Source organism: Leptodactylus fuscus, chromosome 6, assembly GCF_031893055.1.
Source record: "Leptodactylus fuscus isolate aLepFus1 chromosome 6, aLepFus1.hap2, whole genome shotgun sequence".
Classification (NCBI taxonomy): Eukaryota; Metazoa; Chordata; class Amphibia; order Anura; family Leptodactylidae; genus Leptodactylus; species Leptodactylus fuscus.
Window position 1 is genome coordinate 160028540 of NC_134270.1, and position 27582 is coordinate 160056121.

The following is a 27582-nucleotide window of genomic DNA, read 5'->3' on the forward strand; positions in this document are numbered from 1 at the left end:
GCGGAAAAAGCAGCGGCTTGTGGGTTGCATCCTTAGTTCATCAACACGTAAGCCACAAATACACCTAAATATCTGCATATGTTACCCTAGGCGTTGGGGTAACACATGCGTTGTTTCAGTATCATTTCCCTTGCCGTGATACATTATAGAGAACTCGAGACAGGAGAGGTTTCTGCTGCTGTGTTGTGCTCAGGGTCTAAACTCCGACCCTATAACAAACCCACTGCTTTGAGAAGTATTCTTTCAGAACGGCTTTTCAGTGGGGTTTTCTCTGACTTATAACTCTGATTTGGGTCACGGTGAGGAATCGGAACAAGCAATCTGTTAGGAACTCTAACCCACCTCTATCTGGGTTATGATGTCTCTTGCCATTTGGTTAGTTTGTGGTCACTAAAGGGGTATTCCGATTTTAAGAAGCCGTCAAGCATGCACACAGCTGCTCCATTCAGTTTCTATGGGATGGAAAGAGATGGCCGAGTACAGAACTGGACTATCTGTATCAGCGGAATGGCATCACAAATGCTCAGCTGCTGCTCCATTCAGCTACTGCTACCTACTTGAGGGCTGTATGGATGATATCCCAGTGGTCAGATCACCACTGATCAGTTATCCAGGTAACTGGAATACCCCTTTAAATATGGCTCTTCACACCAGGAGACTGGAGCCAGCACCCACTTAGTGCCTTGTACTGTTTCCACATTGCAGTGTGCTTGGTCGTCGTGCGCCGTGTGCCCGCTCCAGCAGCTGCCCCGTGGTATAAATAAGGGTTACGTATAACAGCTCTCATAGATTAAATTAGTGCGCCCTCTCATTACATGTCGCTGCAGTTATCACATGTCCTATGTCTTAGACAACATTCCTTACATTGTGATCTTCTTTTTACAGCCCAAACAGTCGCAGCTGCACCAAAGATGTGGCAGAAGCCAAAAGAGGAGAGTCCAGACACCGAGGAGGTTGTGCCACCGACTGTTGAGGTGAGTTTGGTAGTCGTTGGGGAGGCGATAGGGGGAGTAGCGCACTCATCATCTTCCCAATTAGAAGTTTCTATTCTAGCCCCTATGCATCACACTGATCACATGACATGCCAGGCCTAGAGCTGTGAGATGTACTCAGCATGTGCAGCTGTTATATAGCGTGTGTCAGACATTATTATACCAAGCGTGGTCTGGCACAGAGAGTCACCTCTTCTGTCATGGTGTCTAAGCTGCAGGAGCAGGGTGAGACCGCAGAGGAGAAGGTTGTGGAGGAAGAGGAAAATGGTGGCATCAGTGCAGAGACCGAGCACCCATACCTTAAGCTGCTGGAGGAAAATGGTGAACCAGAACCGCTGCGCAATGGGGCAGATAATGTCTCCGAAGGCGAAGGAGTGGAGCCCCCAGGTCCAGACGAAGGATACCCCTATAAATCAGGTAGTGTGCCACTAAACTGCTCTTACCCCCTAAAAAGTGCTAAGAAATGTAAAGGAAGTGTGACATTGCTGGAATCAGACTAAGGTTATGTTCATGTTACATGAGGATATAGCCTTAGACAAGAGGAGTATATCCCAACTGTAGTGAAGTATATCACTGTATATGTATAGCATATGTAATAAATCAGAATTAGTACAAGATAAGTAATCTATGTGCACAGTAACTCCTCTAGCAGAATAGTGAGCGCAGCCCTGGAGTATAATACAGGATGTAGCTCAGGATCAGTACAGGATAAGTAATGTAATGTATGTACACAGTGACTGTACGAGCAGAATAGTGAGCGGAGCTCTGGAGTATAATACAGGATGTAACTCAGGATCAGTACAGAATAAGTAATGTATGTTCACAGTGACTGTACCAGCAGAATAGTGAGTGCTGCTCTGGAGTATAATACAGGATGTAACTCAGGATCAGTACAGGATAAGTAATGTAATGTATGTACACAGTGACTGTACGAGCAGAATAGTGAGCGGAGCTCTGGAGTATAATACAGGATGTAACTCAGGATCAGTACAGGATAAGTAATGTAATGTATGTACACAGTGACTGTACCAGCAGAATAGTGAGCGCAGCTCTGGAGTATAATACAGGATGTAACTCAGGATCAGTACAGGATAAGTAATGTAATGTATATACACAGTGACTGTACCAGCAGAATAGTGAGTGCAGCTCTGGAGTATAATACAGGATGTAACTCAGGATCAGTACAGGATAAGTAATGTAATGTATGTACACAGTGACTGCACCAGCAGAAAAGTGAGTGCACTCTGGAGTATAATACAGGATGTAATTCAGGATCAGTACAGGATAAGTAATGTAATGTATGTACACAGTGACTGCACCAGCAGGATAGTGAGTGCAGCTCTGGAGTATAATACAGGATGTAACTTAGGATCAGTACAGTATAAGTAATGTATGTACACAGTGACTGTACCAGCAGAATAGTGAGTGCAGCTCTGGAGTTTAATACAGGATGTAACTCAGGATCAGTATAGGATAAGTAATGTATGTACATAGTGACTGCACCAGCAGAATAGTGAGTGCAGCTCTGGAGTTTAATACAGGATGTAACTCAGGATCAGTATGGGATAAGTAATGTATAAATGTAGTGAGTGCACAGATCATTCTCAGAGAGAACCATAAATGGGTGAACTCTCTAATCATGTAGTGTTGTCACATTGTGTATTGTGCTTCACTCTCCACCTGATTTTAATCTCATAGGATCAGGAACAGCGGAGCAGCCCTCCCAGGAAATCTCCCCAGATGTCCCCACACCACCAGCCTCTAATGTGCAGAATGAAGGAAAGCGACAGTATGATCGGGATTTTCTGCTGGGGTTCCAGTTCATGCCAGCGTGTGTGCAGAAGCCCGAAGGCTTGCCGCCCATCAGCGATGTGGTCCTGGACAAAGTGAGGAGAGAGGGAGGTGTCTAGGTGCAGTCTCATGTGCTGCATGTTAGGAGGTAGCACAAATAGCTGAGTTGTGGGGTTGATTTGTAAACCTGGTTGAGGTATCGATGCGTGTTCTGTCTGCTTTCCTGCCCTGTGCTGCTATGTATGCCGGCCTGTGATTGAGGAATGTGTCTTGAGCTTTCTTACAATGGTGATGTTGGATGTAGGAGATGTTGTGATTTATGTAGTGCAGAATTTTTTTCAGTCTGGGAGGATGGGTAGATGGTTTATTATAATTTTGTTATCCTTTGTCACATTTTGTTGCTCCTTAACAGATCAATCAGCCAAAGCTCGCGATGAGGACCCTGGATCCTCGCATGCTGCAGAAAGGACCGGACTTCACACCTGCCTATGCAGACTTTGGACGGTTAGCACCTGGAGGTCGTGGAGTACCTGTAAGTATTCGTACTTTGTGATCACTATTGAGAGTGTCCCCCTGAGTGGTAGCGAGGTATCTGAACTTTGTCACGTAAACTTGTAAAGTTTTCGCTGTTGTGTCCCCCAGTTGCTGAATGTGGGGGGTCCCAGACGTTCACAGCCAGGGCAGAGGCGCGAGCCCAGAAAAATAATCATGAACATTTCAGTGACAGATGATGTCCACCTGAAGAAAGCCGAGAACGCATGGAAGCCCAGCGTCAAGAGGGACTCCCAGGTGGAGGACCCAGAGAGCATCCGAACACAGGCAAGTGTGCACAGTTCATACTCAGAACAGAGGCTGCCGCGCCGTTTCTGGTTTTCTCAGCTTTTATCATGGATCATGTTGTTGCAGGCACTTTTCCGAAAGGTCCGGAGCATTTTGAACAAGCTGACCCCTCAGATGTTCAACCAGTTGATGAAGCAGGTGATGGATCTGACCGTGGACACAGAGGAGCGGCTAAAGGGCGTCATTGACCTGGTGTTTGAGAAGGCAATAGATGAACCCAGCTTCTCCGTGGCATATGCCAACATGTGCAGATGCCTTGCCACAGTGAGTATATTGGTGTCGTCATGTGGTATAATAAATGGCATTGTCACTGAGCAGAGTTCTGCTATAATATTTAATAGTGTTTCAGGGAGTATAATATTAATTACCTTTTCTTAGGATAAGTTAGAAATATCAGATGGGGAGGGAGGTGAATGACTGGAATCTGACACCAGGCCACCCCCATTGATCAGCTGCTTGAAGAGGTCATGAAGCTCACACAAGTACTACAGAGTACACTGCGTCTTGGTTGTGTACCTCACTATAAATAAGATTGAGCAGCATAAAATCCATCTGACATACGAATGTGATGTCACAGCCTGTGAAGATGAATCAGCACTCACCCACGCATGCTGCCTCTTTAAACAGCTGATCAGCAGGGCTTTCTTGGACTCAGATCAGTCAATCTGATGTTGATGTCTGACCTAGGGATTGGTCATCAATATTAAACTTCCAGAAAACTCCTTTTATTTATTCACACCTCTGTGTTTTATTCAGTGATTTGCAGAACCAGAGACCACACAGAGAGAAGGTATAATGAGAAGATTTGCACCCGTTCTGTGTTTTTGGTACACTGTCACTGGTGCAGATTCTGATGAAATCCCTGACCTGTGAATAAGGCTGGATATCCATTTGTCAGCACAGTAGCAGGTTGTCACATCCTTGAAGTGCACAAACGCTGAAGATTATCTCTGTGGCACTCACTTGAACTGAAGGGATTGTTCAGTTTTAGTTATAGTATGTCCGGCATTACTACCAGTTTATTGCTCCATTGGAACAAAGATAACAAATGAAGAAATTTTATACCCAAACTCAATTAAAAATCAGAGTTTGTTACAATAGGCTGGAGTCCTGGACAGGTGACAGATTACAGCCAATGGGGTCCATCAGATTTAGATTTTGTAGTACCAAGTTTGTTACTGTTTTTTTTATAGTTAAAAGTACCGATGGCTGACAAGCCCGGTAGCACTGTGAACTTCCGCAAGCTACTACTTAACCGATGTCAAAAAGAGTTCGAGAAGGACAAAGCCGATGACGACGTCTTTGAGAAGAAGCAGAAAGACCTGGAGTTGGCCACCACAGTAAGTGTCTGATGAGTGTTCACCAAGTATTTGCAAGGTTCCCCTCTATTATTCGGGCTAGATGGCTCCCCCGTCTACACTTGGTTGATGATAGTTTTTTGTATCAGCAGCCAGAAGAGAAGACTCGACTTCAAGAGGAACTTGAAGAAGCCAGAGACAAGGCTCGACGGCGGTCCATAGGGAACATTAAGTTCATCGGAGAACTTTTCAAGCTGAAGATGTTGACTGAGGCGATCATGCACGACTGTGTAGTGAAACTACTGAAAAACCATGATGAGGAGTCTCTGGAGTGTCTGTGCCGGCTGCTTACCACTATTGGGAAAGATCTAGACTTCGAGAAAGCAAAGGTGAGACATTGAAATAACTGTAGTCTGACTCTTTGTACAGAATGCTCTAACCCAAATATCCAGTCCACAACAGAGTTAGGGATTTTCTGTAACAGCTGCAACATCTGGGCTATAGAAGTATTGTAGACTGTGTGCAGCTCTTTTCTCCTGTCAGCATGCAATGCGTTAGTTTTACCTTCCTAAAGGTACCAATGGTGTCCCCCAAGACTCTGTCCTTGGCCCCCTCCTGTTCTCCATCTACACCCTAGGCCTTGGCCAACTCATAGAATCTCATGGTTTTTAATACCATTGCTATGCTAATGACACCTAAATATATCTCTGGAGCAGACATTACCTCTCTGTTGGCCAGAGTTCCAGATCGTTTAGCAGCTGTAGCCTCCTTTCTCTCCTCCCTCTTTATCAAACTCAACATGGAGAAAACAGAGATCATCATCTTCACCCCACCCCGTATGGCTCCTAACCCATCTATCAAAGTTAACGGAATCACATTTACCCCAGTCCCACAGGTCCGTTGCCTTGGGATAACCCTGGACTCCGACCTATCCTTTAAGTCACACATTCAAACCTTCAACACCCCCTGCAGCCTCCAACTCAAGAGCATCCATCGAATCCGCTTCTTCCTCACTCCACAAGCTGCAAAGATGCTAGTCTATGCCCTCATAATCTTCTGCTTAGATTACTGTAACACCTTTCTCCATGGAATCCTGCAAACACTCTCGCCCCCCTCCAGTCTACCTTAAACTGTGCTGCTCACCTAATATACCTCGCCCCCCGTTCTTCTTGGCTGCTCCCCTTTACCAATCCCTTCACTGGTTACCCATGGCCCAGTGAATTGAGTTCAAATTACTAACGTTAACATACAAAGCCATCCACAACCTGACCCCTCCATATATCTCTGACCTCATCTCCCGCTACCTGCCCACACGTAACCTCAGATCCTCCAATGACCTCCTACTCCGCTCTGCTCTCATCCGCTCCTCACACAACCGCCTCCAAGATTTCTCCCCTGCATCCCCCATACTCTGGAACTCCTTACCAAGACACATAAGACTGACCCCCACAATCACAGGCTTCAAGAAGGCCCTGAAGACTCACCTATTCAGGAAGGCCTACAACCTCCAATAACACTATCACAGCACCGCCATCTGAACAGCTTCCCCCCTCTCCTTCTGTCTCTACCCCCTTCCCTCATAGACTGTAAGCCCTTTCGGGCAGGGCCCTCTATCCCACTGTGCCAGCCGATAACGGTTAGTATTATATCTGTTAGTATATTTTGTGTACTGTATATAAACCCCCAAATGTAAAGCACCATGGAATTAATATAATAATGTACAGCACCATGGAATTAATTAATTTTTTTTTTTTTTCAAATTTATTTTTATTGAAAATATTTTTTTAAGAATACAAACAAGAAATTTATAGCAACAGTTTAGAAATATAAAACCGTATAACAAGGGTAAGGTGTAACAGTGGTAGCAACGCAGTATGGTAGGGTAGTGAGTGAAAAAAGAAGAGAGGACAATATTGAATCATATTTCCGATTGTCCTAACCAAATTTTAAAGGTAGTACATTTGGTGGAAAGAAAAGCAGGATATCAGGCAAATATGCTCGTCTATATTCCTATGTATACTCTATGGAAGGAAGGCTTTGAATGTACACAAAAAGTTACTATATTAGAGGAAAGTAGCCGGGTTCCAGAGTTGCCATTTCTCTTTTTCTAGTAACCATCGTTTCTTTTGTGAGGCAAATTTTAATTCCAAATCTTTTGCACCATTAACTCTTTCTCTGACTTCGGAGATGTGCAGGGGTTTTGAACTTTTCCAGGAAGATGCAATAATGCTTCTAGATGCCAGTATAATATGGGAGACGACTGTAGCAGTGGGTTTTTGTAGAAGTTCAGTGTTGAGGAAGCGTAGTGCTAGACTTGGGGTAGGTGTTAGGTGAAGGTTAAGTGAGTTGTTGAGAGCAGAAAAAACAGTAAGCCAAAAAGTGTGAACTATAGGGCAAGACCACCAGGCGTGAAAATAAGTACCTTTATTACCGCATCCTCTCCAGCATAGATCAGGGTAGTTTAGATCCATTTTGGCCAGCTTATCTGGCGTAATGTGCCAACGTAATAGAATCTTACACATGAAGGCTTTGTGCCATAATGAAAGATCAAACACTTGTTCCAAGTCGGTTTCCCAACGCATAATATATTTAGGTTTTGCATCATCACTGGGTGTGGTAAGATTTCCATAAAAGAGTGAGATCCCCCCAGAAGATTTCTTAGAGTTCATGAAAAATAGATAGGCAGTTCTTGGGAAGGTGTAGGTGGTGAATTGGTGAGACACTAAGGCGTGACGGATTTGTAGGTATTTGAAGAAGTCTCTATTTGGTATATGAAACTTCGAGGTTAGGAATACAAAAGGAACCAAGGAACCACCATGGAATTAATATAATAATGTACAGCACCATGGAATTAATATAATAATGTACAGCACCATGGAATTAATATAATAATGTACAGCACCATGGAATTAATATAATAATGTACAGCACCATGGAATTAATATAATAATGTACAGCACCGTGGAATTAATATAATAATGTACAGCACCGTGGAATTAATGGTGCTATATAAATAATAATAAGGAAGCATATAATGCCCTCAATACACATGCAGTTCTTTGTCACACAGTTCTCTGCATCTGGCCACATGAATAGGTTCTACTGTCCTTCATATAATTACATTTGTAGAAGTACAGACAGTGATGAGATGTTGAGTCTTGGCTTACATGCAGGTCTATGTAGAGATAAGCGAGGAGGTTGAGGTGAGCAGTTGATCTGATTGTATGATGTGATTGTTACAGCCGCGCATGGACCAGTACTTCAACCAGATGGAGAAGATTGTAAAGGAGCGGAAAACGTCGTCCCGGATCCGCTTCATGCTGCAAGATGTTATAGACCTGAGACTGGTACGTCCTGCCATTCTCTTCTACATGTTCTGCTTGTTCTGCATGTTCTACACATACCACATCTATTTATTATATATCTGACACAGTGCAACTGGGTGTCGCGGAGAGCTGACCAGGGCCCCAAAACCATAGAACAGATTCACAAAGAGGCCAAAATAGAAGAACAGGAAGAGCAGAGGAAAGTGCAGCAACTGATGACCAAAGAGAAGAGGAGGCCAGGTAAGATCGCCATCACATGCCAGCTACATCAGTGATTTCCAATCCGGTTGTTTCTTTAACTGGTGTTTCTTGGCCTGGTAGGAGTGCAAAGAGTGGAGGAGGGTGGATGGAACATGGTGCAAGGTACAAAGAATAACAGAGTCCTGGACCCTACTAAGTTCATGAAGATCACTAAGGTAAGATGTCTTGTGTTCACTGCCACACAGGCATTGACATAACTTGGTGCTTGTTCTGTCCAGGGTTGATACTGAATGTATTACCCCAACTTGTCCTCCGACCAGGTAATGATGTCAGCTTTGTGTATAGGTCCTGGATAGCAGTGGGAATCACATCTTCAGTGTTTGTGCCATGGAGAAGCGGCGCCCCTGACTAGATTAATATAAGATTGTGCTGAAGTTTCTGTATTCCCTGAGTGTGTGTAATTCACCACATTGCTTTTCCCTCATACAGCCCACCATTGATGAGAAGATCCAGCTAGTGCCCAAAGCTCAGCTTGGCAGCTGGGGAAAAGGAAGCAGTGGAGGTGCCAAGTCCAGTGAGACAGGTGAGAGGTGGCTGCTAGGTTTTATGGCTGAGCATTCTGTGCATATGACTATAAATGTGTTGTCATCTGATCGCTACTGTCTTAACGAACAGTTGGAGGTAACAGTCTCTGGTTTCTGTCGCAGAGTCCTTACGTCCCGGAGCCCCTAGCCTGAATCGATTCTCTGCCCTGCAATCTTCAGTTTCTTCAACAGCAATCTCCTCAGTCTCAGACCTCGACAGCCGCAGGATATTAACAAGGTATCAGTCTGTGTTGTGAACAGACACCTAGAACTGTGCTTTGAGCTTACGATGGATGCTCACATGTTTGTGTACTGATTCACCAGCCATGGTAATACTGGCCGCGAAAGGAACGACAAACCTGCTCCCACCTCCACCTCGGCCCCTCGCCCCAGCAGCTTCCTACGAGGCAGCAGTACAAAGGACCTAATAGACAATCAAGATGAACAACGGCGAGAGACACTGCAAACGCCAAAAACACTGCCTGTCTCCGTAGAGCAAGAGAAAGTACCAAGCTTAGAACGGAAGCTCAGAGAACCCGGTGAGAGATTTCCTGCAGAGAGACCCTTGCCATGGTTGGGGGTTTTCTTATCCCGTGCTGTAGTCATACTGACCAGTCACATATTTTTGTTTCTCTTTAGCCAAGTCTGATACTCCAGAGTCCGACAAGTCACCGGTGTCAGAAGAAGAGCTGGAAAGAAAATCTAAGGCCATTATAGATGAGTTCCTGCACATAAATGACTATAAGGTCAGTAGAAAGTCCTGTAGAAAGATGCAGATGTCTGTTCAGATCTGACCACCAGCCTGGTCTTTTCTGTGTTTCTAGGAGGCCATGCAGTGCGTGGAGGAGCTTGCGATACAAGGCTCACTTTCTGTCTTTGTTCGAGTGGGTGTAGAGTCAACGCTGGAGAGGAGTCAGATCACCCGGGATCACATGGGACAACTGCTATATCTGCTGGTGCAATCTGGAAAACTCAGCAAGCAGGATTTCTTTGCAGGGTAAAAGATTTGTCTTGTAGGATCTGCTGGTTGGTTCTTTACTATATGAGGCTAGACTTGGGGCTGCACACTGTGATTCGTCTTCCAGTCTTTCTATAAATGTTGTTGAGCTGTGTACTGTATTGTTAGACATTTAGCATGCTCTGTATTGACTTTAGTCACCCTTCTTTATGCAGATTGTCTGAGACCCTTGAGCTGGCTGATGATATGGCGATTGATATCCCACATATCTGGCTGTATCTTGCAGAGCTTGTGACCCCCATGTTAAAGGACGGGGGTATTTCTTTGAAAGAATTAATCACGTAAGAGATCTCTGTGTCTGGTATTTCTTGAGCCTGAGAAGTAACCACTTTCTTGCTTGTTTTTCCCATTCATAAATAAGATGTGATGCAGATATGCACAAGAGCTATGATTAAGAGACCAAGTCGGTCTCGAAACGCGTCAGCCACTATCATGCGTTATTGACAGCGGTTTTTATATTGTCCTGTCCAACTATCTTTCGTGTGTGTTTTTTCCTATCTATATGGAGTGTTTATTGTGGATTTTTTAAAGAAAAAGTTATGAATAAAATCATTGGATTTTAAAATTTCTTGAACAAGTGTCGCAGATCCTTCTATGTTTCATTACAAGCTGGAATAGAATTCATAAATAATGTCTAGGTCACTTAGCACAGTTTGCGCTGAACATCTCTAAGATGCTGCAACATATGTTTTTGTACATAAGATTTTGCCTTATGTTAAATTCTCCCACAGCAGATTAGTCCAAAGGGGCTGCAGGAAGAACTTGCAGATTTGGATGTGACTGGTGTATATACCTTTTGGTATTGATTTTCTCTTGTTTTAACAGGGAATTTAACAAGTCGCTGCTCCCTGTGGGACGTACCGGTGTCTTGCTGTCTGAAATATTGCACCTTCTATGCAAACAAATGGTATGTTCTAGTGGTGTGCAGAGCTTAGTGCTAAATCGCAGTCACACATTAATGGTTACTTACGTGTCACCGAGTCTTCTGTGAATAAAGCTTGGGCTAGGTTCACATCTGTGTTGGAGATTCTGCCTAAAATCAGCGGAGAGAAAGGTATTGCAAGGATGATTTTTATTTTTTCTTTCCACTGGTTTCGGGACAAGGACTGAACCATATGCACTATAACATTACTGCTGGGAACTCCTACTCGCTTGAGTAAGAGCAGAACTGTTTCTGGTGCCACGAGGCAAATGGATCAGCTAATCATTGCAAGGTCCACCTCAAGTGTGGACAGGTTTTCAGTAACCAATATCTTTTGGGTCTTGGACAAGTTGGAACTTATTGTAGGCTATCAATATTGTGATGCCAGACCACCTTGAATTTATAATATTAGAAGTTGCAAAACTTTATTTACAGAGGACTGGAAACCCCCCTTTAAATATACTAAAAATGTGACCTGTAAATTTGTCCATTCCAGAGCCATAAGAAAGTGGCTGCTTTGTGGAGAGAAACTGGTTTAAGGTGGAAAGACTTGCTGCCAGAAGGAGAGGATGTGCAAAGCTTTGTAAGTGAAAAGGTGAGTAAGGCTCCTGTTCTCCCTGTCTGAACACTGTTCCATGTGGGTGGCCTTACAGTTTGCGCCGCGTTTCATTTATGAGCCTTATGTTCACATCCTTGTTCTGCAGAACCTGGACTTTACCTTGTCTGACTGCTGCAGCCCTTCAGAAAGTCTTTCCAGGAAGGATATGACGGTGGAGGAGCTGAACAAGCGACTGGAGCAGCTCATTATTGAGGAGAACGCTAGTGATGAGCAGATATTTGACTGGGTAGAAGTGAGTACAAACCCTAAGAACCGCTCGGTGTGATAATGGCACAACCTTGTGTCCAATTTCAGCACCTTGCTAATTTTGTGCACCATGCATACAGATTGTTTCTGTATAAAGAGCATACAGGTGCTTGTAGGAGCGAGGATGATGTGAATGTAGCTTTATTAGTGATTTTCTTGTTTATCCAGGCAAATCTCGATGAAGGTCAGATGAGTTCTCCTATGTTCCTGAGAGCTTTAATGACTGCGGTGTGCAAAGCGGCAATAATAGGTGATCCCCTCCACCCCACCATTGTAGTTTATGTAGATGAACCCTTTTTGCTGGGAGTGACCTACCTCTCTTTGTCTTTATACAGGGGACTGTTCTTCCTGCCGTGTGGACACTACCTTTCTCAAACAGAAAGTTCCAGTCTTACTAAAGTACATGGACACCAATGTGGAGAGAGAACTACAAGCACTTTATGCACTGCAAGCATTGATAGTAAAACTTGATCAACCTCCCAGTGAGTACCGACTTATCATTGGGGACCAGCCGCTTCTTATTCTGGCTGTACTGTGCATGATGGTTATTGTATATTTGTGGTGAAGGGGCACTTTGAGGAGGAGCAGGATACATTACCAACCAGCGCCGCACATCCCATGAGGCGACCTGAAGTGACCGCTTCAGGCGGCGCTATGTCAGGGCCCCAGAGAGGGCGGCATTTTGGATTACCTAAGCCAGTCCAGGACAAGCTGTCCTGGACTGGCTTAGCACCGAGTGATGGATTGGGGAGGCCACTGGAGCAGCGCTGCTCCAGCAGCCTCCCCTCACACTCAGGCAGAGAGCAGGTCCTCTCACTGCCTGCGAATGCCGCTAAGCCCCGCCCCCTTTGCTGCGCCCCACCCCCTTGCTTCACTCCGCCCCCTCTACTCCACTCCCTCCTCCCGGAGGGGGGGGGGGGCGGCTTTCTATAGTTCGCCTCAGGCGGCGAAAGGGGCAGGTTCACCCCTGTTACCAACGTAGTGGGTGCACCATGAAGGGCGGTAAATTCTGTTCATGGTTCTGGACATGTTTCATTGGTTTAGCCACTGATTTTTCTTGTTCTTTCTGACAGATTTGCTCCGTATGTTTTTTGACTGTCTCTACGATGAAGAGGTCATATCCGAGGACGCCTTCTGCATGTGGGAAAGCAGTAAAGACCCTGCAGAGCAGAACGGAAAAGGTGTAGCACTAAAATCAGTCACTGCCTTTTTCACGTGGCTGCAAGAGGCAGAGGAGGAGTCTGAGGACAATTAGAAACTTATTATATGACGTTTTAATGACCTCGCCGCCGGGTAGGAGGAGTCACAGCCAGGGTCACTTTCAGCAACTTTATATACAAAATTTTTTTCGCCCTCCCGTTCCTCTCTTCGCCAATCAGGGTACAGAACAGTGGATGAAAACAAGCGTGAAGGGAATAAACTAAAAAATCCGCAGCAGCAGGGTGATGAAGGAGTTTCCCAGTCCAAGCATTGATTTGAGGGGAGGTCACCCCCAGAGCTTTGTGGGAAGGAGGGTTTAACCCCCCAACCCCACACACTATTTATAGAAGTAAATATTTTTTTTTTTTTGTTTTAAATGCCTTCCCACATTGCTTTTTTTTTCTTTTATAAAAAATAGAGAAGAGACTTAAAGTAAAAAAAAAAAAAAAAACACAAATCATTTCAGAAAGAGAAAATAATTTATTATCCAAGGACTACACGAGCCATTGTTCCCTCTGTTCAGAGAAGCAGACCGTAAGCCACGCAATGGGAACCTGGCTCCTTCCTCGCATTGTAGCCTGCCTTTTATATTTAAAAGGATATAAAGATACGTTTTATGGAAAGTTTGAGCGTCGGCTCCCTGAGGTTGCAGCGCTCGCTGGTTCAGTTTGTAAGCTCGGAAGTGTACAAACCTCTGTTCTGCATACCCAGGAGTCTGGGTAACGATACGTTAGAGGCATTTAAGAGTTGGGGGACCAGTACTGGAGCTTTGGCGCGGTACGCAATACTGATGGATTTAGACACTTGTCTCCAGTCAGTGTGTAGCACTTCAGCATTGGCTGTGCCCTACGATGTAGGACCCTAGATCGATCTTTACAGATGCCAACTTGCTGTTCTATTGCCACCAAATCGGTGTCTTAAAAGTGTGGTCAAAAGATTTGTTGAAATTCAGTATTTTAATTGGACCGGCAGAAATAAAAGATGAGTAATAGAAAACCTCCAGGGATACAGTGGTGTAGAGGAAGGGGAGCGTGTCTCTGAGCCTGTACGAGCTGCGGCTTTCCACAATAATGGCACATGCCACTGTGCCACGCTTTCTCTTTTGTTGTATTTCTATTCATTTTAGCCTGGTTTCCTATGGAAAGAAAGGCTAATAAAACTATCTGTACCCTGCCTGCTGTCATGTCTTGTCTTCTGTACATCGTCTTGCTTGTCAGGACATTTTTACTAGGGGTTTTTGTTGTTTTGATAAATTTTTATATTCCTCTCCCTCAGTAGGTGGAGAGGGCTCAGTGTATAATCATTGACCTATACTGTAGCTTTACTGAGTGTTATATTTCCCAGTCTCTAGGTGACACCATGCCCTTTATAAAATGGTCGCGCAACCTGCAGGATTATAGTCTATGTTCCTCAATCTTGTTTTGGTGCAAAATTGCTTCATGATAGAGCTGCTTTTCACCAAATGATGTGTACTTGTAGAGAAGGTCCTATGATGTCATTTTTTTAGTGTAATCGCATCATGGCTTCCTGTGATTGGCAGATACTGTGCAGGATTTGTAAATATGATATGAGACACCTACTATACCGTTTTATGACATGACCGTCCTCTACTAACCCCAGTGTGGGGTCCTCCACGGTCTCTCCTTCAACATTCTCAGGATTGCAGGAAGCGAAAAGTCCCTATTGCTGGTGTCATGAAGGTTTAGCTCTTTAAAGAGGAGGATATTTCGTCATCTCCAAAAACTTCAATTTTTCCATCTTTTAATTGTTTACTCTGTGGCGCTTCTGGCACTCTTGGAATCTTTCTGGTGCCTGTTGGTGTTAGTTTTGGTGCCTGATATGATTAGGCTGGGCGTTGTCAGGTAGGAGCACACAAAGACATGTCATTCTGCTTTTATCTCTGATTGGACAGTGTCTAAGAGCTTGGAGTCATATCCCAGTGCTTGAGCAAAAGAACTAGACTTGGAGGTGGTGAAAGGTCCCCTCTTAAAAGGGCTTTTAGGGAGTTAAATATTGATGACCTATCCTTAAGATAATCAGTATATGATTGGTGGGGTATGACTCCGTGGACCCCTACAAATCAGAGAAACTGCCTTTGTCACACATAAGATGCTATGTAAAAGCCAGAGTACAAGTCACATGATACAACTGCGGACCAGAAGGGCATGGATACCTCACTATTACAGCCACTGGTAAGATTACTTTTACTAGAATGTATATCATGTACCTTTCTAAATAAGCACAGTGTAGAAATATTTGTTGGAGCGCTGCTTTAAGTCCTGTAAGTTGTGCAATGGGGCCATCATAGATCAGACTTGTTTTATCAGCACATCCCAGAGATATTTCATAAAGTTGAGATCTGGGGAGTCGGGCAAGTAATCTCGATCTTCATCATGTTCCTGGTGTCCTTCATAAAGAATTTTTGCAGTGTGGCTGGTCCATTATCCAGCTAAAAGAGACCACTGGTGGCAACACTGCATGAAGATGGGGAAACTGGACAGTAAAATGGGTTAGGAAGGTGAAATGTGCCAAAGTAACATCTTCACAAATAGTAGGAACTAAGGTTTCCCAGCAGATTGCTGCGCTGCTTCTTGCCATGTTCCTATTTCTTCCCCAGGTAAGTGATGTACACCCTCCTGACTGTCACACGATGTAAAAGACATGATTTGTCAGAACAGGCCACTTCCACTGATCAGTCTGCAGCTATGTGTCCCCTGTGTACAGGTCCGTATCCCATACTGTGATCCTGTCTCTTCAATACCTTTTATATGACAGGCAGCAGTAACTTTCAGCAGTCCATATAACAGTAGATGCCCTGTGGGATCTGACCACTACAGGCTCTCGTCTACATGGCATGAGAATCTTTTGCCATTTATCCTCTTTGCAACACCACAACTTTTAAGAACTGAATGTTCATTTGCTGCTAATCTGTACCACCTCAACAGGAGCCATTGTCGTAACAAGTCAATGTTCATTTTATCTGCCACTAGTTTAATAGCACATAGTGATAGTGTGGCCAAGGCCTGAGCTCCTATTCTGTGCAGGTATAACTCTTACCTGCTGAATAGCTGGGCATTGGTCACCACACTGTGTGACTGTGCCATGGTGTTACGAAATGTTCCTGTTATGCAGTAGGTAACCCATTAACTGCCAATTTTTTTTTAATACTACAGCACCGTGAAAATGACCTCGTGTGCGCAAGGTGTGCCATGCGCGTGATCAGTTTAGGTTTCCTATAACGGACGACATCCTGCTGGAGAAAGTGAATGTCCTGTTTCTATTCCTCAATGACAGATGGTGTTCGTAGGCTGGTTAAAGTACCCGATCCCCAATTGGGGATCATGGCAGTTAATGTGTTAATCCCAATCCACAACAAGGAGTGATCCAATGATGTATATACAATATTCAGACCATGCCTGTATCCTTGTACACACAAACAGCTTTCATGGACCATAAGCCGTATCTAGCACTTAAATGAACTACTCAAATACCAGTCCTTCCTTTCAATTTTTTTCCCCCTCATTGGCATGTGATACATACAGACATTGAATGTAGTGTTTCGAAACCATGTAAGGTCAGGGTCACATAAGTTCCTACCAATATGGCCTGAATAACAAATGGTGATGGGTGCTGAAGGCTCATTCATATGAAATGAGACCAAACATGCCAGGCTTTTCTCCATATGCATATGAGAGATGTACCACAAATTGCTGAGCCATAGATTCCACAAAACCAACTTTACATAAACTATATGGGCACGAGCGTAGGGAAAGCTATAAAAAATTTAAGATATCCCACCCCTTTCCAGCTGAAACAACCTCCACTCTTCTGACAAGGCTTTCCAGATTTTGGAAGGTGTCTGGGGAAACCTTTCCCTATTCACCCAAAAGAGCATTTGTGAGGTCAGATGCTGATACTGGACAAGTAGTCCTCACAATCTCCATTCTGTTTCATCTTGACTGTGGTGTATGGGGTTAAGGTCAGGGCACTGTACAGCAAATCCCTGAAATACAATGGTTGGCTTTGATTTGCCTGATAAAAGGAACTTTATTTCTGGGCAGATTAGCACTTGCTTCCTGCACTGTTAGGTTCAGTGAGGCCTGTTGGTGTGGCAAGAGAATGCTGTCTGAGAAGAGGCCTGCATTACCTGAAGTCTGTGGTCAGGGACTGAGAAGCAAGAGAAAGACCCATCTACTAAGAAAACAGAAGCTACTACAAAGATGGCTTGAGCAGTGAAGCCTGGAAGAAAACTTAGATATTACTGCGGAGAGCATGAACAGCCTCGAGCAAAGGCCTATGTAGCAGATAGAGGTATGAGATACAGGGCCACCTTTGCATAAAGCTTGCAAGTTGTGCTGAGGGAGATTTACTGTTTTATGCTAAATTTTGCAACCTAAAGTGGCCATTGTGAATTGTCGACCATGACTAACTTTATAGATAGCGCATGCAGAGATACCAAGGCTAATTCTCAGTGAGTGAATGTGCACTAAAATGCAAGAATACCCCTTGAACAGAGAGGAGATTATTATACTGCCCCACTGTAGTCCCTAATCTGGGAGACTGACCTGCGTAATAACCCATAGACTAACAACTGTATATTTATTGGACTATACAAAATAACAATACATGCCATAGCCAAGAGACTATAAGTGTTGTAAGTATCAAGCTAATTCAGTAACACTTGGTACACACCAGTGTCTGGACTCAGTTATCAGGTTTCCGTCTTCTGCATGCAGAAGACAGAAACATGTCATGCCAAGTTTTATACGCTCCGCGGCGAAACCGTTTTCTTTTAAACCAGACACATAGTACTGCATGTGTGACTTTGTGTCCGGTTTAAAAAAAAACTGTTTCGCTGCAGAGAGGTCAAAACGCTCACGGCCAGGACTCAGCATGACAGGTTTCCGTCTTCTGCATGCAGAAGACTAAAACCTGATAACGGAGTCCAGATGCTGGTGTGAACCCAGCGTAACTGATAACGCTTGTTATCCCATTTAGACACTTTGTGTTTGTAATGTTTTACCTGTGTGCCTCCCTGCTATGCATTTCACTAGGGGCTCTATCATTGAGAAAAGTCATTTTTAACTAATCATATCCTTGCATAGCCTTTAGAAAGTCTATTCCACACCTACCTTTAGTATGTAAATTGCCTCAGCGGTTTTTGAATAAGTCTGTTTTTATTTCATATGCTAATTAGACTGGTGCACGATGCATCATGCACCTTCTTTGCTATGGTTTTCTATGGGTGTATATAGCACAGGCTGCTGCTGGTGATGACTCAGCTTCCTGTTTGCACATACACAAAGGAGATAATAGCAGAGACAAGTGCTGCTGGGAACTTCCTGTGCTGTCTAGAAGCTCATTAGCATATGAATAAAAACAGACTTATTCAAAAACCACTGACGGCTCGTTCACATCAGCGCCTGGTCTCCGTCTGTCGCCCGACAGACCGTGTCCGACCGTGAGCTTTTTGCGCTCTCTGCAGCAAAAGTTTTTTTTTTAAAACCGGACATAAAGTCCTGCATGTCCGTCTTTGTGTGCGGTTAAAAAAAAAAAAAAAAAAAAACGCGGAGTGCCCAAAACGCTCACCAGCGCTCACGGCTGGACACTTTTCAAACCCATTCAAATGAATGGGTTTGAAAAATGCCTGCTGGTTTCCGTCTCCTGTCCAGTTTCGGGCAGGAAACGGAAACCTGCATAACGGAGGTCGGGATGCAGATGTGAATTCAGTTTGAGGCAATTTACATACTAAAGGTAGGGTGTAGAATAGCCTTTCTAAAGCCTATATAAGGATGTGATTAGTTAAAAATGACTTTTCCCAATGATTGAGCCTCTTTAAAGAGGACCTTTCACCACTTTTGGGCACATGCAGTTCTATATACTGCCGGAAAGCTGACAGTGTGCTGAGTTCAGCGCACTGTCGGCTTTCCCGATCTGTGCTCAGTGTGAAGAGCTTACGGTGCCGGTACCGTAGCTCTTCTATGGTCAGAAGGGCGTTTCTGACCATTAGCCAGAGACATCCTTCTGCCTCGCGGCGCCTATCGCGCTGTGCTGTGGAGCGGGGAGGAACGCCCCCTCCCTCTGCTCGTCCATAGACGAGTATTATCAGGAGAGGGAGGGGGCGTTCCTCCCCGCTCCACAGCACAGCGCGATAGGCGCCATGAGGCAGAAGGACGTCTCTGGCTAATGGTCAGAAACGCCCTTCTGACCATAGAAGAGCTACGGTACCGGACTGTAAGCTCTTCACACCGGGCACAGATCGGGAAAGCCGACAGTGCGCTGAACTCAGCGCACTGTCAGCTTTCCGGCAGTATATAACACTGCATGTGCCCAGATATGGTGAAAGGTCCTCTTTAAGCCTGAGGCTCCACATTGCGGAAACACAGCTTTTTGTGTTGCAGATTTTGCTGCAGTTTTTTGAGCTAAAGCCAAGAATGGAAAATATAAAGAGAATTCTTATACTTCTTTCTGCTCATTTCACTCCTGGCTTTGGTTACGGAAACACAGCTTTGTTGTGTTTTTTTTTTTTTTTTTTTTTTAATGTGGAGCTGTGTCTGTGCTTCTCTTTACCTGGTAGATGCTTTGGTAACAGGAGCTTGCTTTAAATGGAGTCTGTTACTAGGGTGAAGCATATTAAACCAGCACCAGATTTTACGCTAGGTTCACACTGCCATTCGGCTCTCCTGCGTTCAGGTCCATGTGGGAACCTGAAAGATGGATAGCCTGTTCCCTAATAAAGGGGTCTGCTGGGTGTCCTCTGTGCAGTGGAGACTTCTTGATGGAATGTGCAGTGGAGACTCTAATGCAGATGTTAAATCTACCCTGAGATAGTTCATGTTCACCTGAATGTGATGCTGCAACCCTCTCCCTGAAAATGTGTGCCTATAGTGCTGGGAGAGTCGTTTATTTCACAATATGGAAGTTCTCATTTTGGAGCACTGAGGGCGGCTGCTACACCCCATACTGGCAGGGACAGGGTCCTATTGTACAAGCTCACCTGCCCCTGTGTTCTCTTGCTGGTGTATTAGATGAGTAGGGGGAGAGTTTGGAGCATCAGAGCCGCCCCCAGTGCTCCAGACTGCTCATTTGCTTATAGTGTGAAATAAATATCTTTGCAACAGACACATATTTATGGGGAGTAAGAGGTGACAGGTGAGGATTTCATATGCTTCACCCTGGATTGGATGTGGTGTATATACCTCAGCACTCAATGATATACATCTTGAGAGATGCAGTCAGGGGTATAACTATGGGGGTATATACAGTATATAGTTGGGGGTGTATACGTCAGCACTGAGGGGGTGTCCTGTAGCGTCGTATTGAGAACGCGCAGTTTTCGTCTTGCAGCACACGGCTCATTATACGGCAGCTCAGGTTCCGCTCCAGGTTGTCTTGGAGATAACGTCGCGGACGTCTGCGGGCGCGCTCACGCTGAGGGGGCGTGTCCTGTGGTTTGGATAGCGCGAGTTGTAGGGCGTTCAATCAGCTCCGGAGCCCGAGGTAAGAGCGGCAGCTGCAAGCGGCGGGGGCGGTGTGTGCATTACCGGTAATTTTCGGTGTGAGCGCAGCCCGTGTCCTAGTCATAAGCGAGGAGTCGCGGAGGAGGGGCCGCCATTGAGTTTATAGGGGGAGGGGGGGCCGGCGCCATGTTCTGCATCGAGATGAAAGCGATTGTGAGGGATGTGCACCGGCCGACCCGAAGTGCATGCTCGGGGGTGAGTCTAGCGTGCGGTGCATTATTTATCCCGGTTCCTAAGGTGTTGTTTGTGGCCCTATGCTTACTGCCCCCCCTCGTCTCCCCCCGCGCACGCGCAAATCCCGCCCATTTCTCCGGGCCGTTTAAAAGATGCTCTGGCTGTTGATTGGTTACTCCAGGCCCCGCCCAATGAATGCTGCCTCTTTGTTTTGTGTTTTCTTCTCCCGCTTTTAGCTGAGCGCTGATTGGTTCTTGGCTTAGCATTCGATTTCTGATTGGTTGTAAGGTAGTGCAAGTGAATGAGATCTGCTGCCGTGATGTCGCCCATCCCCCCGCAGCGTCTACTCTCCTGTAACTGACCCTTCACTCAGGCGCACCCCAAACTGAGCGGGATCAGCTACAATCACCCCAGCACTGAAGAGGTTACTTGCCAATATCATATCTTCTATCCTAAGATGGCTGCTGAGGCAGTAAGACTGCTGTATGCTCCCATATGTGCTGGCCTCAGTAGTGCAGCTCAGGGAGACAGCTCACCACTCTGTAAACATTCACGTTACTGTGGCCAGAGCGCCTTCTGCAGGACACTACTGACTATCCTAGTGCTGTTATATAGGTCACTGTTCACACCTTGGCAAAACGTTCTCTGATATTTGTCTTTCTTTCCTGCAGGTACAAGTGATTTCACAATGCCGATCCGCCGCTCTGTCAATTCATCCAGCCAGGAGGCTGCGCCGAAAAACCGCCCTGCAGAAAGTGAGGAGAAGAAAGCAGGTAACATGTCAGGGCTGAGCGGGGCAGAGCAGATCGGCCATCATGGCCTGCGCGTGGTGTCTGAGACGTCCCTTCTCTTGTAGAGGCCGATGCCAGCTCTGAGGAGTCTGCATCCACTGGAGAGGAGCAGGAGACAGAAACACCCCCTGCAACGTCCAGCGAGACAGAGCAACCAAAGGAGTCTGAGGCCAATGAGGAAAAGAAGGCCGAGGGGGCAGCCGGCGAGGATGCCAAGAAAGAGTAAGTGGAGAAGGAGGGTGCCCACCCCCCTGATGCCAGTCATGTTGGTATGGGGTGCACGTCATCTCATCATCATTGTGTCCTCAGTGGTGACAAGGAGCAGTCCAAGGAAAAGGAGAAGAAAGTGAAGAAGACCATTCCAGCATGGGCCACACTGTCTGCCAGCCAGCTAGCCCGGGCACAGAAACAGACCCATATGGCTTCTTCCTCACGCCCCAAGATGGATGAAATTCTGACTGAGGCCATCAAGGTAAACACATGGGATAGGGATCAATAATCAAGGTAAAATGTCTTCTGGGAGCCCCTAACAAGGTCCATAACCTGGTTGGCTGAGCCAGAACCTTGCAGGTTGCTCAGAGCCCTGACCTCTGTACCTGTAATATGGGCGAAGTCCCAACATCTCCTCCAATAAAACTTGGCAAAAACTAATTCCTATTTGTGTCTCTATGGTTACAGACTACCAAAACCCCTGTGTGGTCTGATCTTATGTTGTTACTTAGTTCAGTCCATTTAGTCTTCCCCTGTCTAGTTACTTGCTACATTTTCATAATACACGTTAAAGGGGTTGTTCCAAAATTTACACTTATTACCTGTTCACAGGATACTTGGTACCCTGTGTGAATGGAGCCGCATGCCATCTCTTCCTTCATAGTCTGACAAAGATAATAGTGCTTGGCTATATCTCATTGTATCCCATAGAGTTAGGTAAAAGTCATGCATGTACGCTGTCCGACAGTGGGCACACAACCCCCTTTCTCATGACCAGTTGGCTCTTTCCTGTGAATTGGTGGTGGAGGTCGATCTTGGAACTGCCCCTTTAATGAGGTCTAACGTTGGATGCTAAACTAATACTTATCATATAAGGGAAGGTTTTCTCCAGTGAGTACATGGTAGGAGTGAAGCCGATCCAGAGATGTTTCTAACATGTTGCTTTCTATGTGCAGGCATGTTTCCAGAAGACGGGAGCCTCTGTTGTGGCAATCCGAAAATATATCATCAGCAAGTACCCTTCCTTAGAGTTGGAGAAAAGAGGATACCTGTTGAAGCAGTCTTTAAAGAGAGAGCTACAAAGAGGAAATATCCGCCAGGTGAGACCCCAGTTTGGAGCACATAGGGGTAGTTGCTCTGGTTTTCTGCTTTAGTCTCCGCTCAATAGATCTGAAGCCTCATGTCTTATGACATTTGCTTCACACCAGGTCAAGGGAAAGGGAGCATCCGGCAGCTTTGTAGTCGTGTCCAACTCCTCAAAATCGGCATCAAAGTCCCGTGACAAGAAGGTGTGTAGAATGTCTGTCTTGTTATTGTTCATAATGCGTCTCATTGTGTGAAGATTGTCCGTCCTTATTGAGTCTTGTTTTCTTCTCAGAAGAGCAGCTCTGCGGCAGGAGATCAACCCAACGTCAAACTGGAAGACATCCTGCCACTGGCGTTCACCAGACTGTGTGAACCCAAGGAAGCATCGTACAGCCTCATCAAGAAATACGTGTCGCAGTATTACCCCAAGCTCAAGGTGGACGTCAGGTGAGAACCAATACAGTTAACATGAGCATGGAAACCATATTTTTTGAGTTGCGTTATATGGACTTGCATACAGGAACACATTTGTACCAATGGTAGCAGAGCATTGAAGTGACCTGGTGTTTGGATTTTGCAGGCCTCAGCTCCTGAAGAACGCTTTGCAGAGAGCAGTGGAGAAGGGTCAGTTGGAGCAGATAACAGGAAAAGGAGCTTCTGGCACATTCCAGGTCAGTATTTGATATCATAGACCATGTCTTGTTTATATCCCCCTGAACGATCAGATACTTGCATTGTGCCATGATACTTTTCGGGGTGGTTATTGAGACTCATGACTCCATTCTGTCTTGCAGCTGAAGCGGGCAGGAGATAAACCCCTTCTGAGTGGGGGAGGTTTTGAGGATGCCATCCTGTCTGCCATCACAGCAATGAATGAGCCCAAGACCTGCTCCACCACTGCCATCAAGAAATACGTGCTGGAGAATCACCCAGGCGTCAACTCCAGCTTCCAGGGTAAGCCAGACTACATCTTTTCTAGCATGGCTGCCTTTCATAGCCATCTCCAGAGATTTTCTGTACTTCATGTGTGTCTTCTCGCCTTCAGTTCACCTGCTGAAGAGAACCCTGCAGAAGTGTGAGAAGAACGGCTGGATGGAGCAGATCTCCGGGAAAGGGTTCAGTGGCACATACCAGCTCAGCTTTCCGTATTACCCCAGGTATAAGTTGCTCCCACTTCATCCATGTGACAGGAAGATAGATAGATATATACATACACATACACTCTGAACATGGAAGCATAGCTTACACCCCATCTTTTTCCTGCAGTCCCTATGTGCTGTTCCCAGACAAAGCAGCTGAAGAAGAGGAGGATGAGTCTGACAATGAATCTGAAGAAGAAGAGGAGGAGGAAGAGTCTGAAGAAGAATCTGAGGACGAGGAGCCTCCTCCAAAGAGGAGGTATGTGCACCCCACAATAGATGTAGGGGCAGGTCCATGCCCTGTAACCTAGCGTTAATAACACATCAGTCTGTATTTGTGGATTGTGTACGTAATGATGTTCCTTCTTGTACACAGGATGCAGAAAAAGGCAGCTCCTCCTAAATCCAGGTCCAGAGCTCCTCCACCTAAACCCAAGAAGAGCGCTCCAGCCCCCCGAGGTAAAGCAAAGAGTGCCCCCAAAAAAGCTCCAGCACCACCTCCCTCTAAAGCTAAGAAGGGAAAAGCTGCTCCCCCACCTCCCCCTGCCAAAAAACCAGCTAGCCGGGCCTCAAAGAAGCCAGCACCTGCAAAGAAAGCTGTAAAGCCTGCACCGAAAGGCAAATCCAGCCCAAGGAAGTCGCTGAGGTCTAGGAAGTAAGCCAGAGCGCAGAAATGGGGCACCTCAACACAACAGCCAGGAGAAAAAAAGAAACCGTTCCAGTGGTTTATTTCCAGGAAAAGCGACTTTTTTAAAGTTGTCTATTTTTTTTCCTTAATATTTTTTTTTTCTCCCACTTCCTATTTGATTTCAGAGATGGAGCAGCATTCACACATCTGTTTTTTGGTATAGCAGTAGCCGCTGTGCACCCCCTGACCCCTCCTTATTCCAGTGTTGTCCTCCGACTGAAACCAGCAAATGGTCCATTTCAGTTTCCTTATCTCCCAGATGGTTTCTTGGTTGTGTAAATGCTTAAAAACAAAAAAAAAGAAAAAAAAAAAAAGAGATCAATGTTACTGTTTTTAACCATTTGTTTTCATTATTTATGAACGTCCCTCTTTCTGCAGGAAAGCCCATTCTTGTTTTATTCAGTAGAGAATGTTACTGGGAGCGTGATAAAGAATCCGTTAGTTGCTCTCCAGACAAGACGCAGATACGTCATTTTGATGGTGCTGATATAGAGCTGTGTAGGATACAGATAAATCTGAGCCCTTCCACCATCAGATATGCCACTAGTGAGACCATGATGGGCCAGGGATGAGAGGCTCGCCTCTGACCCGTCTTCCTTATGTGTCTGTCTGGCATGTTGTAACCGAGGAGCAGAGCGCTGTGACCTCCTGCAATACATTGCCTGTAACAAGGCTTCCATCAGACATGCCTGGTCCATCGTCCTTACACTTTGAGCTATTGGCATCTGTAGGCCTATACACGCGCGTGATTAGACGTAGCATGTTGTACAGAAATCCAACCTTTTTTTTCTGATTTTTAAACCGATTGTGTCTTTATTTTAATGTTTGCCATTTTGTAAAGATTTGGGTGAGGATAGACAAAGTGAACCAATGGGTATTCCGCTGTTTGCTACAATAAAAGACTAGATTCTGCTAGTAAGTGTTGGTGTCATTCTTCTGTCCTGGGTACAGCATTGCTAGTGGTGCATTAGGTTGAATTCACACACTTTAGATCACAGAACGATATAAGTGAACAGGGTTGTCATAGCCTGTCCCTGTGCATCAGGACTTTCACCCTTTCAATGTACAAGAATGTGTCTATATCAAAATGACCACAGGTTTCTTCTCAAATGTGGACTTAGACTTAAAGGGGTTGTCCAGGATTTGTTTTTGGCCTATCCTTAGAACAGGCTGTAAATATTTGATGGGCCATAAGAATAAGGCTAAGTTCACACCAGTGTTGGCTCTCTGTATAGGGATTTCATTCCCCTCTCCACTTGAAAATGTGGAAAGAAAAACCCTGCAAGCGACACTTTTCTCTCTGTATTTTTCACCTTTTTCAGGCAGAAAACAGGCAGAGCCTTTTTTTTTTTTTTTTTAAGTGGATTAGGTTTCCATTTGGGAGGGGTTCCCATATAGATTCCCAAACAAAAACCCAAATGCAGATGTGAACCTAGCCAAACCTTGTCAATATTACATCCGTACCATTTAAGGGGTTGTCTAGCCTAAAATGGACAAGTTAAGTTTTTTAAATCAGTTGGGGGGGGGGAATCATACCTTTCCATGGTGCTCTGCTGCTTCCCAGGATGGTCCAGTCAGTCCACTATCTACCAGTGGAAAACTTTGCCACATGTTACCGCTGAGGCCAATCAGTTGCCTCAATGAAGGGCATGTGATGTCACTACCTGTGACGTCCCATGTTTTCCTGAGATATCTGACAGCACTGGAAACCGTTAAATTTTGCGTATATTTCAGTTGTGCTGTTTTGCTAAATTTAGTCACATGGAAAGATGAGGGATAAAAAAAAAAAAGTTCTGAACTGGCTCTAATCCTGTTGCCTGATGTAATCCACCACTGACAGGTTCCATTGTCTGATGATAGTCCGTGTTATTTATATCACTAGGGTTGTGTTTTCACATTCAGTTTTAATGCTAATTTTTAAGTCAAACAGGAGAGCACTAGATTGTTAGCTCCTTGGGACAGAGTACATTGCTGTGGAATACGTCTGCAGTAGAGATGAGCAAGTAGTATTTGATTGGATACCTCTCCTGCATAGTTATTGGTGTACTTGGTGCTTTTTTTTTTTTTTTTTTTACACCAAAAACTATGCAGGGGAGCTATTCAATCGAATATACTTGCTCATCTCTAGTCTGCACTATATAAGCATCTGAAAATTAATAGGCTGACCCACCATACTGTATGGAAGAAATTCTGATAATCCCCAAATAATGCAAGGCACACAACAGAACAGCTCAGCCATGTATGGACAACTACAAAGCAAAAAAAAAACTGCAAAAGCTGTAAGATACTATTGGTACTACTATTATGGTACTAGAGCTGTCACTCAAGATGGAGAGACTGCAAAGCTAAGGAACAAGTTAAGACACTTGTGTCCACAAAGCCAAGAGAATTAAAGGGAACCTGGTACCTAAAGTGATGCAGGTCATGCAGTTAGTATTTTCAGTCACCTAGGTATGTTTAAATTCCTGTTTTTCCAAAAATTAGCTGTACCCTGAAAATAAGCCCTGGTTTGATATTGCAGCATTTTTGGAGTAGGCTTAAAATATAAGTATAATAAGTTTTTGTTACAGTCAGTGCCTCTAGCACTAGGTTATGTCACTGACGTGACGGATAATAGGTTTACCATGGCTGCCAACCGTCCTACAAGTGCATCCAAGTGCCCCGCTACCTCCCTCCAGGTTAATGCAAAATCTGCTACAGAGTGCCAACTCCTGGTCACTACTATGCTCTGCACTTGGCTACCTATGTGACTAGAAGTTAGTCACCCTTGCAGCCATGCCACTATAACACCTACCCCCTTAGCATAATAAAAAGCGTAAAGGAGAGGTGATTGAGAGGGCATGGGACCACTACCACACTAAGTGTTTAGTGAGAGTTATGACTAAGGGACATATTGTATAGTCCCGAAACGCATAAGCTGCTTTTTTGTGCATATGT

General features: G+C 45.0%; 2 protein-coding genes across 14 annotated transcripts in view; both read left to right on the forward strand.

Moving 5' to 3' along the window:
• The window catches only part of EIF4G3 (eukaryotic translation initiation factor 4 gamma 3), a 48273-nt gene extending 34063 nt beyond the window's left edge, over positions 1-14210 (forward strand). For 7 of the 13 annotated variants that reach the window (XM_075277773.1, XM_075277775.1, XM_075277777.1 and 4 more), the window contains 23 exons: positions 886-974; positions 1205-1409; positions 2691-2878; positions 3196-3315; positions 3426-3602; positions 3690-3887; positions 4817-4963; positions 5071-5310; positions 8164-8268; positions 8355-8487; positions 8569-8663; positions 8938-9031; positions 9156-9270; positions 9357-9571; positions 9672-9778; positions 9857-10029; positions 10206-10331; positions 10876-10957; positions 11469-11567; positions 11677-11823; positions 12006-12087; positions 12173-12319; positions 12911-14210. In XM_075277773.1, the coding sequence (XP_075133874.1) occupies positions 886-974; positions 1205-1409; positions 2691-2878; positions 3196-3315; positions 3426-3602; positions 3690-3887; positions 4817-4963; positions 5071-5310; positions 8164-8268; positions 8355-8487; positions 8569-8663; positions 8938-9031; positions 9156-9270; positions 9357-9571; positions 9672-9778; positions 9857-10029; positions 10206-10331; positions 10876-10957; positions 11469-11567; positions 11677-11823; positions 12006-12087; positions 12173-12319; positions 12911-13092 (3266 nt within the window). In that variant the 3' untranslated portion in view covers positions 13093-14210. The remainder of the gene's footprint in view (positions 1-885; positions 975-1204; positions 1410-2690; positions 2879-3195; positions 3316-3425; positions 3603-3689; positions 3888-4816; positions 4964-5070; positions 5311-8163; positions 8269-8354; positions 8488-8568; positions 8664-8937; positions 9032-9155; positions 9271-9356; positions 9572-9671; positions 9779-9856; positions 10030-10205; positions 10332-10875; positions 10958-11468; positions 11568-11676; positions 11824-12005; positions 12088-12172; positions 12320-12910) is intronic. The other 6 variants (XM_075277774.1, XM_075277786.1, XM_075277784.1 and 3 more) reach the window with 3 other exon arrangements.
• Positions 14211-20436: 6226 nt separating this feature from the next.
• Positions 20437-25555, forward strand: HP1BP3 (heterochromatin protein 1 binding protein 3). The gene is made up of 12 exons (XM_075277787.1): positions 20437-20537; positions 21403-21504; positions 21588-21744; positions 21832-21994; positions 22689-22832; positions 22941-23021; positions 23111-23265; positions 23399-23489; positions 23613-23772; positions 23864-23975; positions 24085-24216; positions 24334-25555. Exons 2-12 carry the CDS (start codon positions 21420-21422, stop codon positions 24614-24616), a joined length of 1563 nt encoding a protein of 520 aa, XP_075133888.1. The 5' UTR covers positions 20437-20537; positions 21403-21419; the 3' UTR covers positions 24617-25555.
• Positions 25556-27582: the final 2027 nt, after the last annotated feature.

Excerpts from the sequence above, each read along its gene's own strand:
- HP1BP3 (XM_075277787.1), top strand. The coding sequence starts at position 21,420 with ATGCCGATCCGCCGCTCTGTCAATTCATCCAGCCAGGAGGCTGCGCCG. Across the intron at positions 21,505-21,587 it reads AAGTGAGGAGAAGAAAGCAG|AGGCCGATGCCAGCTCTGAG; the intron begins GTAACATGTCAG and ends CTTCTCTTGTAG. Across the intron at positions 23,976-24,084 it reads AGCTTTCCGTATTACCCCAG|TCCCTATGTGCTGTTCCCAG; the intron begins GTATAAGTTGCT and ends TTTTTCCTGCAG.